This window comes from Cricetulus griseus, chromosome 7 (assembly GCF_003668045.3).
Source record: "Cricetulus griseus strain 17A/GY chromosome 7, alternate assembly CriGri-PICRH-1.0, whole genome shotgun sequence".
Lineage (NCBI taxonomy): Eukaryota > Metazoa > Chordata > Mammalia > Rodentia > Cricetidae > Cricetulus > Cricetulus griseus.
In genome coordinates, this window is record NC_048600.1 from 84840802 (window position 1) to 84861472 (window position 20671).

The following is a 20671-nucleotide window of genomic DNA, read 5'->3' on the forward strand; positions in this document are numbered from 1 at the left end:
ATACATGAAAATCAGTGGAGAATGGCCAACTCACAAACTAAGTGGTGGCCACTTAATCCGATCTCTCTTGCTACTTCTGTTGTGCCTGAGGCTCCAAGGCTGGTTGTCAGTCCCTTTTGAGATTTGGGGAGAGCAATCACATGATTCATTTGGGCCTTCCTTGTGTTGGAGGAATCCACTAGCAAGCCTGCCAGTAGCAATATATCCAACTCCTACCAGACAACTCATTCTAGTTCATCCAACAGAAACCAGGATCATGGTGTTGAAATAATGTGACCAGAGTGCTGTCTCTCATGCTGAGAGCATTCAGGGTTCCTTGCAGCAGTAGCAGATACCACTAGGTAGTGGTAGCATCTTGATGTTTATTGAATAAGTGTTAGGCTGGCAGCAAGAGGCTACATTCTCAGAGTCTAGATGTAGATAAGAGCATCTCCTTAGCTAGGACAAACAGAACATGAGATCCTCAGCCATGCTACTGGGATTTGAGAAGGGTGGAGGGACTTTTTATGATAGTTTCATAAAAAGTTGAGCATATACTTAAGATGTAACTCAGATGATATGGGATGTCCTTCTGTATGCTGTGAATATGTATTGCTTTTATTGGTTGATGTTTCAGCCAATGGCCAGGCAGGGCATACCTTGGCGGGAATTCCAAACAAAGATAGAGAAGGAAGGCAGGGTTGAGGAGACAGACACCATGTAGCTGCTGGGAAAGCAAGATGACAGGGCATCACCGGTAAGCCACAACCACATGGTGATATACAGATTAATAGAAATGGATTAATTTTAAGCAGAACTAGCCAGTAAGAAGCCTAAGCCATTGGCCAAACAATTGCAACTGATATTAAGCCTTAGAATGGTTATTTCATAAATGGCTGCAGGCACTCGGTAGATGGAGAGAAAACTGTTCCAGTGTGACCCGGCTAGGAAGAGAAACAGGTCAACAGCTGAACACATAAAAGTCTCCTCCACACTCAGGAGGCTAGAGAGATGGCTCCGCCGCAGTTAAGAGCACTAGTTGCTCTTCTAGAGAACCCACATTCAATTCCCAGCAACTGGGACCTCCATAGGCATCAGGCATGCACACAGTACTCAAACATATATGCAGGAAAACATCCATATGCACAAATTTGTTTTTAAAAGTAAAAAAAAAAAAAGCAATAGGATCTAAGCCTTATCCCCAGAGTGTTGCAGATCACCTGCTGCTGACTTCCCCTTCTCTCTGCGCCCATTCTCGTGGGTCATCCAGATCTTCCACAGCCTTTCTCCATGATGCGTCCTTTTGTCTCAGCAGCCAATCCAGGAGGCACTCCCTGGAAAATGGACTGGCCACTCTGGCCAAGGAATCATGTGGTGATATTTTGTTTATGATCTAAGAAATAAAGCTTGCCTGAAGATCAGAGTGCAAAGCTAGCTGCAGTAGTCAGCCATAGAGGCCAGGCAGCAGTGGCACACACCTTCAACCCCAGCAGCCACACTAGTTAGCCATGGAAGCTGGGCAGTGGTGGTGCATGCCTTAATCCCAGCACTACAGAGGAATAGAAGGCGGGAGAGGACAGGAACTAAGTAAGTCAGTAGTAATGCTGAGGACAGGATTGCTCCTTTTTGGTCTGAGCCTTGGTGGAGATAAGAACTCCCTAGTGGCTGGCTGCTTCGCTTTTCTGATCTTCAGCTTGAACCCTAATATCTGTCTCTGGGTTTTTATTATTCGTGCTACAGAATCCTATTGGTGCCTTGCTCAACCACCACTAAAGAAGTTTCCTCCTTCAGTAGATAGGAAGAAATACAGAGACCCAGAACCAGACAATGTGCAGAGAGTGAGAGACCCTGGAACACTGTTGTTTTCCCTTCAGCATAGTGGCCATGACCTAACCTACTGCTATTTCAGCCTGGTGGGATTTCTGTTCCGGCAGGCATTGGCTCTGTCGCTGCTGCTAAAGGTAGCTTTAACTAAGTCTCTATTGTTCTATTTATAAACAAGACTCAAAATTCCAGTGCTGGGGTGAAAGCCTGAGAGCTCTTAAAGTCTGAGAAGCAAAAAACTAACCTGTCTCCTTGCTGGTGTCTCTGAAGTGCTTCACCAAACCAGAAAAATCTGTGCCACTCCAAATCCATTCCCTCTGATGGGCTGTGTCAACTAATTGCTAACTCAGCCTCCTGTCCTAAGGTTAATTTTATTTAATCAATGCAAACACAAACTCGGGGTTCACAATGTGATTGAATATCTTGCAACAGCATTCTGTCTTAAAAGGGTGATGATCTCCATCAATCCCTCCCCTCAGGGCTCAGGGAACCCTGCAGAAGAGTAGATGGAAAGATGGCAAGAGTCAGAGAGGATGGAGGATGCCAAGGAAACAAGGTCCTCTAAATACAGCGGACTGGCACATATGTGAACTCATAGAGACTGTGGCAGCAGGCACAGGCTTGTCTGGGCTCTGTGCCAGGTGGGGTTCCAGCACTGGGAGAAATAGACACAAACTCCCACCCTTAACCCAGAAGCTATCTACAATTGATAACCACTCACAAATGAAAATTAGTTTTCTCCTACAGAGTCTTATTGGGGAAACAAACCACTCTTAAGGGCAGACCCCATGCCTAGCTGTGGATGGCCAACAGAATATAAACTCATCTTTGGAGGTTCTTTGTCTCATGTTTTGTCAGGGCCTTTTTCTTCTTCTTCTTTTTCCTTACAGGTCCTTTGAGCATATACTATGGCTTCCGATTTTGTGTTTTAATGATTCCTGGTGTATGAATGTGTCTCTCCTATTATGGTTTGTTTGATTTTGTTTTATTTTTATCATTATTCTTTAGATGCCTGTTGTTTTCTAACCAGAGATAGAAGTGTGGATTCAGAAGAGAGGGGAGCTGGGGAGGATCTTGGAGGAGTTGGGAGAGAGGAATGTTAGAATATATTGTATGAAAAAGAATCTTTTTTTGTTTTGTTTTGTTTTTGAGACAGGGTTTCTCTATGAATCAGTTTTGACTGTTCTGGAACTCACTCAGGATGGCCTCAAACTCACAAAGATCCACCTGATTCTGCCTCCTGAGTGTTGGGATTAAAGGCGAGCATCACCACTGACATATTTTTAATGAGAGAAAAATAGAAATAAAAAAGGATAGGACCTAGTCAGTCCACCCCTAGATTCTACCTAAGAAAAATGACTGCTCTATATGGAGACTAGTGTATAAACATCTGTAGCAACATTATTGTTAATAGCCAGAATTGCAAGTAATTCAAATGTCCATGGAATGATGAATGCATGAGGTTCATCTGTACAACTAAAATACTGCTCAGCAATGCAAAGGAGTGAGCTACTGGTACCTAGCTAACCGGAACTGGTCTAAAAAAGCATGCTAAGTGAAAAAGATAAGCCAGGTGAAAGAAAACATAGGTGATAGAATAAATAAGCAATGTCTAGAAAAAAACAAATTTATAGAAATAGAAAAGAGATTTATTGCTTGTTGCTAAGGGGGAAATAAAAATACTAGCTGTAAACAGGCTCTAGGCAACTTTCTAGTAACAGGAACATTCTAAATGCTCAATTGTGGTAAAACCTTATACAATTTCCTTTTTAAAAGTCAGTTTTGAATTTTATGTGTGTGGGTGTTTTGTCTGTGTACTGTGTGTGTGCATGGAGCCTGCAGAGGCCAGAGAGGGTGTCAGATCCCCACAGCTAGAATTAACAGATTATTGAGCCACTATGTGGGTGCTGGGAATCTGACCTGGTTGCTCTGGAAGAGCAGAGAGTACTCTTACCTGGTGAACCATCTCTCCAGTTTCCTCTTCTTAAAATAAACCTTAAAAGGTCTTTATTTTACTTACGTACGTGCATGTATGTGTAAGTGTACCGTGTGTGCAGGTGTCTGTGGGTGTCAGAAGAGGGTATCTTTATTTTTAGATTTATTTTTATCTTAATGTATTGGTGGGTGTCAGTGTGGTCTGCTACATGCATGTGGGTGCTCAGGGAGTCCAGATGAGAGTTCCAGATCTTCTGGAGCTGGAGTTACAGGCTTTGAGTTGCCCAAAGTGGGTGCTGGGAACCAATCTCATTTCTTTGGAAGAGTGAAACTCTTAACTACTGAGCTGTCTCTCCAGATTGTTTTTTTATATTTGGACAGGATTTCACTTTGTAGTTAAACTACCTTGGAATTCAAAGTACAAGTACTCTGTGTAGCCCAGAGTACTCTCAAATGCATGGGTAATCCTCTTGCCTCAGCCTTCTGCATGTTGAGATGACAGGTGTGAGCCACCATACCTGGCACTTTCCTATCTTTTAATACAAACACATTTTCAAAATGGGTGAGTGAAGCTGGGTGGTGGTTGTGAACACCTTTAATCCTAGCACTCAGGAGGCAGAGGCATGCGGATCTCTGTGAGTTCCAGGCCAGCCTGGTCTACAAAGTGAGTTCCAGGATAGCCAGTGCTGTTACACAGAGAAATCCTGTCTCAAAACAAAACATGCCCCCAATAGATGAGTGAAGAAATGTGCTAAATGGTACATCTGGTAAAAAAAAGCCAGATTTTGAGTTCAGTAACAGAATTATCTGTGATGATATACTAAAACAGAGAGTCATGACTGGCTCCTAGATCTCAGGCTTGGTGCTCTGTGACCTTGGCCAACTGCTTCTTCAGATGATCTGTTACACAGGTAACAAGAGATGACAGTACCATGGCCAGCATGTTAAGATCAATATATTTCACTGTCCTGAGAAAACTTTCACTGTCCTGGAAGCAATTTGGCAAAGTATAACAATCATAACATATTCATATCTTTTGATGCAATTGCCTTGTCCCTGTAAGCATTGCACTCAGATGAAAAGGTATCTTGGCACTCTGAAGCCAAGGAATACCACCAAGTCACCATAAGTGTAGCAGTTTACAGCCCTGCTCCAGGGAAAGGTTTTCCCAGCCCAAGTGTATCAACTCTGCTCCAGCAGGGGAGGATTGCCCCAGAGAAGTTGTTACAGCTCTGCTGGCTCTGCTGTGGAGAAGTGTTACAGGTTTGCTTCTCCAGGGGAAAGTTTCCTCAGCTCTGCTCTGCTTCTCCAAAAGTTGTTACAGCGGGGATTCACTCCTGCCAAAATGTCGTATCACACAACAAACCTCACTCAAAAGAGATTTACCGGGAAGGAAGAAACCAGGAGCAAGACTGCTTTGGGTGAGAAACAGCAGCAAACCGAAGAGGGGACAGACCTTGTATAGAATTTCTTGGAGGGTGGCAGAACTTTCCAGGGTGGCTTGGGCTTGGTGGAATTTTGTGGTCTCATTCTGGGACTAGCTCAGGGATTGGTGGCATTTCCAGCTCAGGGACCTCAGGGACTGGTGGAATTCTTGGGATTGGTGGGATTTCAAGCCCTGGTCCTGGGGTCAAGTCAGAGGTTAGGATGTTTCCCTTGGCCCAGGTCTTGGGTCTAGTTAGGGACAGGTCATTTTTTTCCTTGGCCCTTTTTACCCAGAGTCCCCAAGCATTGATCCTAAGGCAGGCTCTTTACAGAAGGATTTCAGTGCTCTTTCTTTACCAGGGTAAGAAATCAAAAGCAAATTTGTTTTCAGAACAAGAGGAGAATACTTAATAAAATGCTGCTGCTGCATTTCAGGTTGGGGGCATACAGTTCAGTGGTAGAGTGTTGGCCTAGCACGCACCGGGGCTGGGTGTGGATTGATGCTACTGCCAGAGAGGATTATCCTGAAATCAAACAGGTTTTTGTGTCCATCTAAACCGGAATTAAACAATTTAAGATCACATGTACTAAAATGATAAGCAAATGTAAAATGTATTTCCATAGAGGAATCCTGGGATGGAAAGAATGAAGATGGTCATTTTCATCTTGTTTGATGATAAGATCATGTGGTAGCCTCATCCTCGGTTTTCCAGATCTTGTGCGTCCTTGTCATTGTGCTATTTTTGTGTGTGACAAAAGCAATTAGGAGGTGAGAAAATATAAGTAACAGGCTTAGTGGCTGTTGTCAGGATTAACAATACCCTGTGACGTTTTTATCAGTGCCCACACACTCTCAGGTCTTTATACCATTGTTTAGATGGCCCTATATTGTTTAGCAACTACTTGCTCAACAGCGGTTGCTAGGCAACTAGGGACAGAGCTGGACTTCTGAATAACGTCATAGCATCTATACTTCTGCCAGTCTCTTCCCATCAACTTCTCTCCAGCAGTGTTATGCTCTTGTCTATCCAGTCCCTTTCTCCCATTTTCCTCTCCCAGGCTCCTATCTACTGGCGCTAACCTACCAATAGCTCCCAATGGATCCCTACCACTGCAGAGCTCAGCACAGCACAGATAGTCACAGGATCCATAAATCTCCTTCCCTATCGACTTTCATGACTGTGGAAAATGATCCTTAATTAGGGTTCTCTAGAGTCACAGAACTTATGGAATGAACCCCTCTCTCTCTCTCCCTCCCTCCCTCTCTCTCTCCACACACATATATGTGTGTGTGCGAGTGGGTGCATGTGTTCCATATATATGGAATTTATTGGAATGACTTACAGGCCGCAGTCCAACAATGGCTAGCTGTGAATGGAAAGTCCCAAGGATCTAGTAGCTGCTCAGTTCCACGAAGCTGGGTGTAGGGAGATGCCGTAACCACGCCTCCTAAGGGGTGTTCAGGATGATGCGTGGGGGAATTCTTAAGGTACTGCAGACACGTGGGAGCCCCTCTCTCTGGCCTGGCTGCCTTGCTGCGCCTGGTATGCTCTGGCTTGCATTTGGGCTGGTGTTTATCTGAATAAAGAAATCTTAGCCTTATGGATTACGGATCATCTTTGAGTGCACACATCTCGGAAAAATCAACAGCTGGGTGTCTCAGCTGGTCTTCTGTATATGCTGGAATTCTGAAGAAGTAGTCTCCAATGCCAGTGAAGGCACAGATGTACTAGTAAGGGGAGGACAAGCAGGCAAAGAGTGAATGAACCTTCCTTCTTATTGCCCTTATATAGGCTTCCAGCAGAAGGTGTGGCTCAGGTTAAAGGTGTGCCTTCCTCCCCAAGATCTGGATTAAAGGCTTTGTCATCCTGCCTCAAGATCCAGATCAAAAGCCCATTTTTTCTTGGTTCAAGACCCGGAACAAAGTCGTGTTGTCTTCCTGCCTCAGGATCTGAATCACAAGTGTGCCCTCCATTTCTGGATTGTAGTTCATTCCAGATATAGTCACCTTGCTAACCAAGAATAGCCATCACACTTAACCCTCTGTATTTCTCATTCCTACTACCCCTACTGAGTTAGGCCATCATTCCTTTCACCCTGGGGAGATCACTTTAACCCTCTTCTTACTCCCCCGGTGACTGCTTAGTGCAGTGCATGCCTACAATCCAGCACTTAGGATGTGGAGGCAGAAGGGCCATCAGGATCATCTTCAGCTACCCAAAGGGTTTAAGACCAGCCTGGGCTACGCTAGACGTGGTCTCAAACAACAAAAGCAAAAACTGACAGAGAACCAGAAATAGATGAACGAGCATGAAATGAAACCATGGAGCCCCCTAGACAGGTACTCCTCCTAGGAACAGCAGTGGACCTCTTTTTTTCTTTTTCCTTTCTTTCTTTTTTCCTTTTTTTTTTTCAAGACAGGGTTTTTCTGTATTGCTTTGGAGCCTGTCCTGGAACTCACTCTGTAGACCAGAGCTGGCCTCGAACTCACAGAAATCCACCTGCCTCTGCCTCCATAGAACAGTTATCTGCCCACAAAACAAACAAACAAACTGATCAACCAATAAACCCTTGGCCCTGTGATGAAGGCACATGCCAGGGAGAGTTCTGTGATCTTACTATGCTTTCCCAGACTGGCCCTGAACTCCAGAGCTCAATTGAGTCTCTTGCCTCAGTTTCCTAGGTGGCTTGGATTATAGGCATGTGGAACTATGACTTTTGTTACTATTACACAATATGTGAGGCTGGGTGCTTCGTTTTTAAAAGTTTGGCATATAGTTCTGGAGGTTAGCTAGGCAAGCTTTAGCTGAAGATGGCTTCTGCTAAGCCAGTTATAGCACCATGGAGGGAACTTGTATGAAAGGCCAGCAGTGTGAGTGACAAAGGGGGATAGATGCTTATAGCAATTCACTCTCAGACACTAACATACTAAGCTACACCTCTCCAAAGAATTCTATGACATAGAATTTTCTGTATCTGGAATAATGTAGTGGGCACTTATTTCCCTTCTAGCATTTTAATACATCTTTTCAAAAAATTTTATGCTGTTTTTTTCTCGACAGCATAATATTTTTATTAGTTATTTGGGAATTTCACCCCAGTCACTCTCACTTCCCTATTCTTTCCAGGTCCACACTCCCATCCTTTTGCCCTCAATAGTTTATTTTTGTTTTTTCAATTTTATTTTTATTTCATGTGCATTGGTGTTTTGTCTGCATGTATGTCTGTGTGAGTGTCAGAGTCCCTGGAACTGGATTTATTGACAGTTGTGAGCTGTAATGTGGGCCCTTTGGAAGAGCAGCCAGTGCTCTTAACTGCTCTTAACTATCCAGCCCAGTAATTTAATTGCTAAATTTTAATATAGTATTCTGCCATGTGCACATCACCACAAAGCATTTTCTATTTATCTGTTACTAGGTTTTGGGTTGTTCTAGATTTTAACTGTTAAAAATTTAGCTTCTTGGCCACTTGTTTACAAGCCTTTGTATGGCCATGTGCACTTGTTTATCTTGGGCAGGCACCAAGTTATAGAATGACTTATCATTGGCTGCTAATACTCTGGAGACCTAATGACAGAGAGAGAGAGAGAGAGAGAGAGAGAGAGAGAGAGAGAGAGAGAGAGAGAGAGAGGGCGCCTTTGCCTATGGGTGACATCAGTCATTAGGAGGATGTTGACTCTCAGTGACACGAAGCTTTACTCTAGGTCTCAGCTTTGGCTGCTCCCCACCTGAACTCTTTTCTCCTCTGCTTACAACATTGCCTTCAGCCCTCTTCAGAGTTAAGGTTGCAGTTGTGACTTTGTCCTGAAGGTGGCAGGAGTGTGCAAGGTCCGAAGGCCCAACTCTTAGCTGCTCTTATTAGAAACTTGCAGCAGATGATGGGGTTTCCTGTATACCCAAGTGGGAGGACCCAGCACTTTGGGGTTCCCCTCCTTTCCCATGTTCAGCAAAGCATATTGGCAGATCTTCTAGAACTGTAGCTCCAGTTCAGACTTCTAAAGGAAGAAGAGCCCACCGAGTTCTCAATAATCAATGGCTTTTCTAGTCGAAAGTCCTTCTACAATTCTCCCAAAACACATGGTTAGGTCTCTCACAGCAATACCCCACTGTCCTGGTACCAATTTCTGTCTTAGGATTACTATGGCTGTGATTAAAAACTGGTCAAAGCAACTGGGGGAGGAAGGAGTTATTTGGCTTTCTCCTCATACTTATGAAGTATCTGAGACTGATGCATGGTGTGGGCCCTAGCCTCCTAATTTTCTTTTTCATGCTTGTGAAGTGATAGGTGGAGAGTGTAGTTGGTGTTTTGTTTGTTTGTTTTTCTGTTTACTCTTTGGGGGGCCTGACACACAGGTCCCAAATAAATACACAGAGACTTATTCTTTCTTATGAACGCCCAGCCTTGGCTTGGCTTATTTCTAGCCAGCTTTTCTTTTTAAGAGATTTATTTATTTATCAATTATGTATCCAGTGCATGCCAGAAGAGGGCACCAGATCCCATTACAGATGTCTGTGAGTCACCATGTGGTTGCTGGGAATTGAACTCAGGACCTCTGGAAGAACAGTCAGTGCTCTTAACCCCTGAGCCATCTCTCCAGCCCCTCTAGCCAGCTTTTCTTAACTTAAATTATCCATCTATCTTTTGCCTCTGGGCCTTTACCTTTCTCTATACCTTTCTTTACTTCTTACTTCATGGTTTGCTGCATAGCTGGGTGGCTGGCCCTAATGTCTTCCTCTCTCCCTTCTTATTGCTCCTCTTTCTTGTTTTTTTTCCTTCTATTTATTTCTTCTGCCTGCCAGTCCCACCTATCCTTTCTCCTGTCTTGCTATTGGCCATTTCATCTCTTTACTAGACCACTGGGTATTTTAGGCAGGCAAAGTAACACGGCCTCACAGAGTTAATCACATGCAATATAAAAGAATGCAACATATCTTTACATCATTAAACAAATATTCCACAGCACAAACAATAAATGTAACAATCTTGAAATAATATTCCACAACAGGAGACTGTCTTCTGTCTCCTACCAGAGTACAAATGGCAGGTATTTGATTTGTCAAACTGGAATTAGCAAGGTTTAAATGGAACAAAACAATTTAAAACAGATTGCCATATGGTATTAAAATGAAACAGGTTTGAACTTTCTGTAGCAGTGGGATGCTGTTATAGTTCCAAGAAAGTGTTCCAGTTAACGGGAGTGTTACTGCTCATCAACTCTTTGGGAGCTCTGGGATGCCACCCAAGAGCAGCCCCTATCGGAGAAAGTCTGTAGGCACCTACAGGAGGAGCAGGAGCACCTACCTGTCTGCTGTTCTATCTCCAGAGGGTCTGGAAGGGTAGAATCACAGGTCTCTGAAGCAGCAGTTCTTGGAGGCTGGAAACAACCACAGTTATGGGTTCCCCTTTGCCGCCCAGCCAGTGCTGACTCCTAGAGGCTGAGGCAGAAGCAAATTGAGTCCTGGAATCTGGCTTTGAGCAATCTCCTTGCCCAGGACAGAAACCGTAGGTGCAGGCAGCCTCCTGTGAGTCTGCCCTCTTCGATGAGTGAGGTGTCTGGGAGCCTGGCTCTTTGAAGTTTAAAGGGCTTTTCTTCTTAAGAGAGCAGGAGCACTAGACTCGGAAGTCTTCCTTTTCCTCTTTTTCAATGGGTTCCTGCAGGAGTTCTGGCTTTATAGCCCAGAAATGTATGGATTTGTTTGCCAGGATACTAGCTAGATCCTAGCTGGTTAAATGCAGGTATGCAAATAAGGTGAAGAAATAGGACCAATCAGAGAAGAGCTATCAACTAGGATAGGGGAAGGACCCCTGAGCTCTACCAGTCTCTGTTTCTGTAGACGTAGGAAACACTGTAGAGGTTTCTGCTGTGATGTTTGCAGATGGTTGCTGCGTCCAGGCTGCTTACTTCATCCAGGGTTTAAATGAAATTAAAAAAGAACAGCTTGAATTCTCAGTAGCAGTGGAATGCTGTTCTAGTTCTGAGAAGTGTTAAAGTTACAGTGAGTGCTACAGCTCAGCAGCCTGCTCTACTAGTTGTTTCTCGTGTGTGTGTGTGTGTGTGTGTGTGTGTGTGTGTGTGTGTGTGTGTGTGTGTTGGGGCGTGAGGGAGTGGGGCGTAAATGGAGTTCTTAATTAGCCTAAGTAATAAAAACCTGAAGTCAGATATAGAGGAAAATGCTGAGAGATCAGAGAGAAAGAGCAAACCACCACCACACCTTACCTCCTTAGCGGCTCAGCCGACAAGAGAGCAAGTTCCTGTTTCTCACTGCTTATATGCTGTTTCCCCCCAGCTAGCTTGCTTCCTGTCTGTTTGTACAGACCTCTAGACCTCTATGGTTAGCTAGTGGCAAGCTCCTTCTCTGACCTTCAGACAGGCTTTATTTACACAAGCAAGGTGTCACCACAGGGGGACTCTTTATTTTTGTTTAGGGATGCTGCTACTGTTTTAACCACTGTCAGCAGCCTGCTGTCTGGGGCTCCTTTGTCCTCTAGGCTTGAGCCTGCTGGGCACTGGAAAGTTCCCAGTGGGGGGTCCCCATCCACCCAACATTTGTAAACAATGCTACATTTCCTAAACTCCTTCACTCACTCACTAAGCAGTGAAATTACACAGTGCCTACTTTAGTCTTTTTTTTTTTTTTTTTTTTAGGTAGGGTTTTTAATTAGTTCAAAGTTAAGTGTGACCTGAATGTACATGGACAATTCCAGACACAAATAATTTATAAGTTTTGAATTTTATGCATTCTGAGTGTATTGATAAAATATGTCCACTGCCAAGGATGCCTCACAGTCATCCAGATGGCTCCCTTGGCTTTCACAGGCAAGCTGTCCAGAGGGAATAATACCATCTCTGAGAATGCCACCTGCAGCTGGCAAGACTCTTGCAAGCTTTATAGAACCAATACCAAGCCAAGGGGATCACAGATAGTGCACTTGAGGCCAAAAGAAAGATAAGGCAGGGACAGGATTCAAGATTCAGGTTTCAGCTGCTGAGCTTTCAGGATACCCATTCCCCAAGGGCTTTGCCCCACACCTCCCAGAGTTCTAGGATAAGGTGAGGATGGATCGCCTTCAGGGCTTGGTAGAGTTGACTTTTTCTGGCCTGGTCCCAGGACCGACTGTAGCTGAACAGCTTCCGCATCTTGTCTGGATTGGTGGCCTCAGCACGAACCATCTCATACTGCTCTTCACTCAGCACCTGACTGTGCAGTTTGTCTAAGATAGGGTCCACTGATGTCACTCGGGCCACTAGCTGCTCCCGATGTTGGTCCACAAAGTGCAGAAAGGGTCTGGCAACTGTGGATGAAGGCAAGACCGTTAATGTTCAAAGAAAGGCTGACCGTAGAGCCTCTTACATCTGTATCTTATATCATTGTGCCACTGGCTTTCTTCTCGCTCTGGAAAGCCTTTTGGTTACCAGAAACACCCCTTGCCTTGCCTCAAGTCAGTATCTATGCCGACACCCTGTGGGAACAGGAAAGGTTCATGATTGAGGTTGTGAATGGGGTGTGTTAAGGCCCCCATGGCCAGCAGCAAGGGGTATGGGGACTCTGGATGTGTAACTCTCCAACCCCATCCTAAAGATGCAGGCCTGCAATGAGAGGGTCCCCTCTTTTCTCCTTTCCCTTCCTTTCACAACCAGATTGTGTACCCCGAAACCCTCACTGCCTCACTTGGTCTGGCAGGCGCTACTGACCTGTAGTGGCTGGAGCAACCAGGGTGGATGCAGGCCTGAGGTCTCCTAGAGGAAAGGAGACATGAAGAAACATCTATAACAGTGCTAGTTATAAACTCACAAGATAAATTTTGAATCTCTTATCTAGATGCTTGGATTCTGAGAACAAGTTACAGACAAATTCTGCCAAAATCTGGAGTAATGGTAGGATGGACCTATAGACTCAATCTAGGTGAAACCTTTCGTTATGTCTTTAGGAAGCTGAGGTCCAAAGGTTATGATTTTAGACTAACAAAAAGAAGGAAAGCTTCTAAATGAATAATAGCAAATTCTTCCAACATAATCTCAACCCATTTTAGCCTGTCTTGGCCTGAATTAAATTCCTGGAGGAGAACTAACCAACTCCTTCACTAGATGGCTTAAAATATTTGATACTTTATTTTAAGTAGAAATCTATTCCTTTTCCTTTTTAATATTTTTAAAGATTTGATTTTTCATTTTTAAATTATGCTTATGTATGTGTCTATGCACATGAGTATAGGTGACTGTAGAGACCAGAAGAGGGCACTAGATCCCCTGGATCTGGAGTTATAAGCAGTCTCAAAACATGGATGCTGGGAAACAAACTCAGGTCTTCTGGGAGAGTTGAAGTTCTGATCAAATCAGGGACTGTATAACTTAAAGAGCCACATCATTTCTCTGGGGGCATTTCTTATTAGTTGATCTATCATGGACCTTTCTCCTACCTCTGTGTACCTTGGGTTTGTCCTGGATTTACCTGGTTTCAACAAGGCTTCCCAAACTACAGCATCAGCATTCTTGTCTTTTATTTCCAACCGGATCCCTGATTGTAAGTGGCCAACATAGATTTCTGAGAAGAGCTGGGCTTCTGAGGAGCTCCGGTAGCACAGCTCAAGTTCCTGGAGAGGGCAAGAGCATCTGTGTGAAAAGTCATTGTCTGTCCTGAAGATGAGGCTTTCCCACACTCTAACACCTTCTTGGTCCTACTCCATTGCAGAGGGACATTATCCTTTCTACTGAAGTCGATCAATTACTTTGACAACATGTCCTAACTCGGAAGGGTGGGAGCACTGAAGAGAACCCACGAACCAACTCAAGGCTCATTCTCAAAGTAGTGCTCACATATTCTAAGCCAAAGCTTTTTCCCTTCTTCTTTTCTTTTCTTTTTCTCTGTGCAGCCCTGGCTGTCCTGGAACTCACTCCATAGACCAGGCTGTCCTTGAACTCAGAGATCTGCCTATCTCTGCCTCCTGAGTGCTAGGATTAAAGGCGTGCGCCAACACCTCCTGGATGTCCCTTTATCTTTAACTGGGACTTTCTTTTTCTTTCTTTCCTATCTTGAATCCAAGTCCTTATTCCTTTAGTACAAAATTTCACTCCCAACAAGTCTTAAACTTAATGTGTTTTAATTCAACAGAAAACTTAACATCTATCCCTTTTCCAAGAAAGAAGACTGGGTTCCCAACCGTCTTTCAAGCATGCCCTTCCCAAGTCTCCTCAAACTCAGAAAACTGCACAACCATCTTCTGAGTGCTCAGGTCCTGTCTATACACCATCTATAACCACTTCCTTTTTCTTTCCACAACAACCTGTCTATCAAAGTCTGTTGCTTTTATCAACAAAATCAGTGTGGACACATACCACAAAGACTCATAGGCCTTTTGGTCTTGACAGTTTCCTGTTTTGTCAGTTTCCTGAATCTATAAACTATTCTTCATCTCTATGGCTGCTTCCTTAGTTAAACTACCATGTCCTCTCCCCTGCAACCTTTTGACTCATTCCTGCTTCTGCCCTTGCCTGCTTATCATACATTCTCACCTAGTGCTAGAGACATCTTTATCAGAGAAGATGAAGTCTGCATGATCATGTTTAAGACCCTGTGGGTGAGGTCTTGGCATTGAACAAAATCCACTCTGTAACAGGGTCACCTGGACAAATGAGCCCTGGGAGATGCTGTCTCTAGTGTGACCCCATTTTCTGCTATATGCACTGACTCTATCACACTGACCTCCTCTTTGGCACCTGGAGATTTCAAGCTTGCTCTCACCTCCATACCTCTGCACATGTTCCTGTGACTGAAGCACTTCAGAATCCCCCATGCCTCGATGCTTCTTATCACTGAGGCCTCAACTCAAGAGGCATCTTCTCAGAGATGTTCCTCTGACTTGCCAGTAGAAGTGTCCAAGTCATTCTCTGATAACCTCAGATCCTACCATTGATCTTGGCCAAAGGGCTGAGAAGTGATCCTAAATCACGCTCTCACAATGCTATAGTTACCTGCTATCCCTCAGTGCTACTGGTTGCTGTTATTTATGCAGGTCTCATCTGTCAGGATGCTACCTTCCCAAGTGAATGAATCCATCTGTCCACTGACCTCTCTCCTCCAAACCATATCCCTGTCACTAGGTTACCATTTGTTGAGTGAATGGATTATCTCTCTCTTATCACTTGTTAGCAACTGATATGCAGGAAGGATCCAAACTGTGCAGCTTGCCTATTCATCCTTTGGTTCATGATTTCCAACTTAAAAGACAGACATCACCTCCTTTTTGGTACCTGTCACCTAGCTCAATATTAAACAAGGTGTGTGTGTGTGTATACATACATATGCTATGGTGTGCATATCGAGGTCAGATGATAGCTTGATGGATTCGATTCTCTCCAGTTACCATGTGGGCTCCAGGAACCAAACTTAGGTCATCAGGAGGTGTGGTGGCAAGTGCCTTTATCCACTGAGCCATCTTGCTCATAAGGCTCCACCTTATTTTTTGCTGGGCTGGCCAGCTTTCCCAAGGGATCCTCCTGTCTGTGTCTCCCCAGCACTGGAATTACAGGCAGCTTTTTACCTAGATGCTGGGTCCTTAACTCAGACCTTCAAGCTTGTGTGAAATCACCCTTTGCTGCCATCTCCCTAATTTCTGTCTGTGATGGTTTTGTTTTTTAGTTTTTCTTTCTTTTTTTTAGACAGAATTTCTCTGTGTAGCCCTGGCTGTCCTGGAACTAGCTTTGTAGATCAGGCTGGCCTTGAACTCATAGAGATCCTCCTGCCCCTGACTCCCAAGTGCTGGTGTTAAAGGCATGCACCACCACCTGCATGAATGCCATTGCTAGCCAGTGTCCTGATAGATGTTTCAGACTAAGTTCACACTCATCTAACTCTGGCTCAGCCATAGACCACCATTCACATATGCTTTCTGTTCATATGCAGAAAATCTGGGCAAGTTATGGACATTTGGGTAATACAGATTAGTGTTCAGTAGACTTTCGTCAAAGAGTGTTGGCAGAGAATATACTGAGAAAGAGGGAAAAGCCAAAAGCAGCTCCTGGTGTCCTGGAAGATTCTGAGACTCACAGCTAAATCTTAGTGTCCATACAAAGTGTTCTGAGGCTTGCAGGTCAGTCATGTTACAGCTCTTCCTTTGGACAGGCCACAGGACATCTTCTTTAGACAGGTTACCATGAAGCCATAGAATCCCAAACACCCTACAACATACACTAAATGAATCTTGTATGTTCAACAATTCCAATATTCTAGCTTTAGATTAACCATGATACCATTTGGTTTGTTCAGATCACCAGTCATAGAACTGTCCCTGCTCTGTGACAATACCCAACACAGAGTAAATACGCTTCTTTTGTCCTTCCTGCCAATTACCAAATAACAAAATCCTACAGTGATTTCTTTCTAGAACCGTTTTACTGAGATGTCCCATGATGAGTAATAAATCAGGTTCATTTGACTTCATGGCTTTAGCATAGTATAGCCCACTATTGTGCCTCATGTCAGCTCATTCAATTGTGATTTCTTGCTCACCGTGGATCCCAATTGCTTTCCTCCAAACCTCAAGTTTCATTTCCTGGGAAACCCACCCAACAGATTTTCCCAAGCCTGACATCCGATCCTGGTGAAGGGCAAGTATCAGGCTGCTTACCTTGGGTGTAATTTCCATAGTCTCTGAACCAGACACGGTATATCGAGAGCCCACATAAAGGCAGCCTATGGGGGGAGGCTTGTGTATTCGCACAAACTGGAACTTCATTTCTTCATCATCTACGGCCTAAGGAAGATACAGCCAGTGATTTCTGCCCTACATAATCTTGTTGAATAAGTTGAGATGGAAATTGGTTCTTTTGTGTGTGTGCACAGAAGTTGGGGTGAGGGTGGTGGGGGTGGGGGTGGTAATGAAACCTCTGCAACACTCTTTCCCATGTACTGTACAGACAACCCTACTCTAGTTTGTTCATGTTAACAACGGTCATAGGGTCACTGCCAGAGAAGGGAGAGGGAAAGGCTGTGTGTTGGGTATGGAGCCTTCCCAGCCTTCTTAATGCCATGAAAGAGGCTGTAGAAGGCTGTGCAGAGGTTAGTGAAGGAGCAGCAGACACAGGGGAGGCTTAGGATTGAGGGGACCAGACCAAGGCAGAGCAGAGGGCAGATCACTCACCTGCACCAGAGCCCACCCTTTCTCCCAGGAGAGGATGCCCCTGGGTGCTCTTTGACTGCATTTCATATTTACTGTCAGCCCACCCTGGATGGGCCTTTGTGATTCTCAGTGTTACCTTCCGAATAGTGCAGTCATTGGGGATCAGATAAAGGTGGAATTTGAGTTCCTCGGTATGAGGTTGATGGTAGAGCAACGTGATGGAGGTGATGGGTAGGAGTCGCCGGGTGGCGGAGATTATTTTTAGCACCACTCCTATAGGAGAGAAGCTGGGCTTTTTCAGAACTGCGCAGTGTGGCTCCACTTTGGCTGGCGCCTCCAAGACCACCACATCATTCAGAAAGTGGGCCACTTGGAACTTTAAGGTGTCCTCCTGAATTCCTGTCCAAGAATAGAGTCAAAAGGTGTAGATTAAGTTCCCAACTGAGCCAGGATTGGCTTGGGATAATAGAAGCCCAGGGCTCAGGCTCAGAGAGTCTGTCTTGGGGGAGGTATGAATGACTCTGTCCTCTAAAAATCCTAATCCAGGGGAATGGATTTCAGTGGAGCTTTAGGGAGGCGATGAGGGCATGGATGTAGAACTCTCATGAATGGGCTTAGGAAAGAGTCAAAGGCCTCCTTCTGCCCTCTGAGAGAAAAGGTAGAAGGTGCCATTTACAAAGAAGATGGTCTTTCCTAGATACCAAATATACTAGCACTGTGATCTCTGCCTTTCTGGGAGACCTCCAAAGACATTGTCACCAGCTTGATGAATTCATTCCTGTCCAAATCTGGCCTGCAGTTCAGCAGGCTCTGGATAGATTCCTTTGCACTCAAAGGCTACCTAATTCCTTGGAGAAAATCCTATTTCCAGGCTCAGCTGATGGCTGATGGTAGAGAAACTTTATAATGGGAAAGGGTGGGCTTGCCAATCACTCCACCCGCTAGAGTTAAGAGTGTGGAAAGGGTTAAAGGCAGACGATTTTCTCTACTCTTCTTATCTGGCTCTAGGCCTTCGCTGTACTAGTCAAATACCAGCCTCAGATACCCTAGTACAGTGTGAGGACAGACCAAGACCTATCACTGATGGACATGGGCAGAGCTACAGCAGGGCTAACCACATTGACTTCATTTGCTGTGCCCTTTCTCCCGAACAGATCACCTGGACAACCTCTGGGCCCATGTCTCGCTGTGGCAGAGGCAGCATAGTATAATAGTGGTTCTACTCATTACTCTGTGTATCATCAGGTAGAGACTTTCCTAACTGTTGCTGCAGCCATCATTGCCCCTTCCATTTCCTTTTCATTCATTTGTTAAACTTTTTCCTTTTTATTTATTTGTAATTTTTTTTTCATTTTACATACCAAACCCAGTTTCCCCCACCCTTCCCATTCTGCCATCCCTTCACCCCATCCAGTCTTCAGAGCGGGTGAGGTTTCCCCTGGGGAGTCAACAAAGTCTGGCATACCAAATTGAGGCAGGACCAAGCCCTTCCCCACTGTTTTAAGGCTGAGCAAGGTATCCCATCATAGGGATTGGGCTCCAAAAAGCCTGTTCATGAACCTGGGCTAAGTCCTGGTCTCACTGCCAGGGGCCCCCTCAATAGATCAAGCTACATAATTGTCACCACATTCAGAGGGCCTAATGCAGGTTTGTTAGCTGTCAGTCCAGAGTCCAAGAGCTCCCACTAGCTCAGGACAGCTGTTTCTGTGGTTTTCCCAATCTTGATCTTGATCCTCTTTGCTCATGTGATCCCTCCTCCCTCTCTTCAACTGAACTCCAGGAGCTCTGCCCAGTTCTTTTTTGTGGGGGGGGGGGAGACAGGGTTTCTCTGTGTAGCTTTGGAGCCTATCCTGGCACTCGCTCTGGAGACCAGCTGGCCTCGAACTCACAGTGATCTGCCTGCCTCTGCCTCCCGAGTGCTGGGATTAAAGGCGTGCGCCACCAACGCTCGGCTCAGCCCAGTTCTTGGCTTGGATCACAGCATCAGCTTCCATCAGTTACTGGAAGTAGGTTCTGTGATGACAGTTAACCTCTCCATTTCTAAATGGCCCTATAAAGTCTCCAGAGCTTCCTTGGGCTTCTATCCTTAATCTGCTGTTACTCTGGAACTTTCCCCTGGGGAACAGTTTACAGGGCCTCAAGACTCCTGGGGGGTCTGAGTTTCACTTCCCCTGCTCATGTTCTGCTCCTGGTGAGTAGCTTCAGCGGCTCACCAAACTTCTGTGACTGTAGAAATGAGACTTCACTGGAATTCAAAAAACTAAGCACCCAGAAAACAAACAACCCAATTAGAAAATGGACTGTGGAACTGAGCAGCATTCTCAAAACAAGAAATACTTCTTGAAACTTTATCCATGGAGGTGAATGAAGTTGAGATATTTTATGACCCCTTTCTTCTCTTAAGCCCCCTTTCCATGGCCCCAGTTCTCAAATGGAGGCTGGTGACACCCATCTTCTGCATGCCTGTAGTTGGTAATAGCTTTCACATGTTGACAGACTTTGGTACTAAATGTTGCTTGTTAGTTCACTTTGTACATAGTCTTTACAAAAATCTCTTAAGATAGCTTAATGTATCCCATTTCCTGCTAGGAACTTAAGGGATGTGATATATAAAGAGCACTTAATGGATGCCAGTTAACATTGCTACTGAGAGGAGGCATGGAAAGGGGAGAGATGCCCTCCCCATCCTATCCCCATGCCCATCAATGCCAGAGGCAGGTGGGAGAGATAGCCCTAAGGTCATAAGAGTGGGAGAGCTGTCCCTGTCCCTCAGCCGCAGCAGCACTAGGGAGAGTGGCCCTGCACCTTGCCTGGGCAGCACAGTAGAGCTGGCCCTGAAGGTGTGGGTGTGGGTGTGGGTGTGGGTGTGGGTGTGGGTGTGGGTGTGGGTGTGGGTGTGGGAGAACAGCCCTGAAGACATGGAAGCAGAAGAACTGACCCAGCTGCAAAGGGTGAACAAGTGAAGGCAGTGCAGGAGAGCTCACCTTGGTGGTGAGGACAAGGGATAGCTGGCAGCCTTGACCAACCCTTCAACTACCCAGGCCCAGAACCAGGGTTATGAGTTGGCTCACCCTAATGTCCATCCCATCTGTGATCTACTGGAGCACGTGAAGGGGCCAATTCCGCAGACCCAAAGCTGCAGGATTTCCACAACATAGGGAAACAACAGGATAACCAAGAGGAGTTCCAGTGAGGGCCCAGCATTGATAGTGTAGCAGAAACCAGAGGCCTTGAACCAGACCAATGATCTTTGCAATGAACACTTGCAAGTAAAGATATATGCATTAAAGGGTTTACTGTGTAACTCACTGTGTTACACTGCAGCTTCCATGATGAAACTGATTTTTCTTTCTCTTTTCTTTTTTTCTCTTAAATATTATTTTATTTTGTG

The 20671-nt window shown here is 45.0% G+C and overlaps 1 protein-coding gene across 4 annotated transcripts in view; it reads right to left on the reverse strand.

The window, feature by feature from the left end:
• Positions 1 to 11787: 11787 nt before the first annotated feature.
• Positions 11788 to 20671, reverse strand: part of Nlrp1 (NLR family pyrin domain containing 1) — a 29692-nt gene continuing 20808 nt past the window's right edge. For 3 of the 4 annotated variants that reach the window (XM_027426868.2, XM_027426867.2, XM_027426870.2), the window contains exons 11-15: positions 17417 to 17679; positions 16789 to 16914; positions 13614 to 13755; positions 12857 to 12901; positions 11788 to 12456 (exon numbers count right to left, since the gene is read on the reverse strand). In XM_027426868.2, the coding sequence (XP_027282669.1) occupies positions 12158 to 12456; positions 12857 to 12901; positions 13614 to 13755; positions 16789 to 16914; positions 17417 to 17679 (875 nt within the window). In that variant the 3' untranslated portion in view covers positions 11788 to 12157. Of the gene's footprint in view, positions 12457 to 12856; positions 12902 to 13613; positions 13756 to 16208; positions 16340 to 16788; positions 16915 to 17416; positions 17680 to 20671 lie in introns of those variants that run through there. The other variant, XR_003487287.2, reaches the window with a different exon arrangement.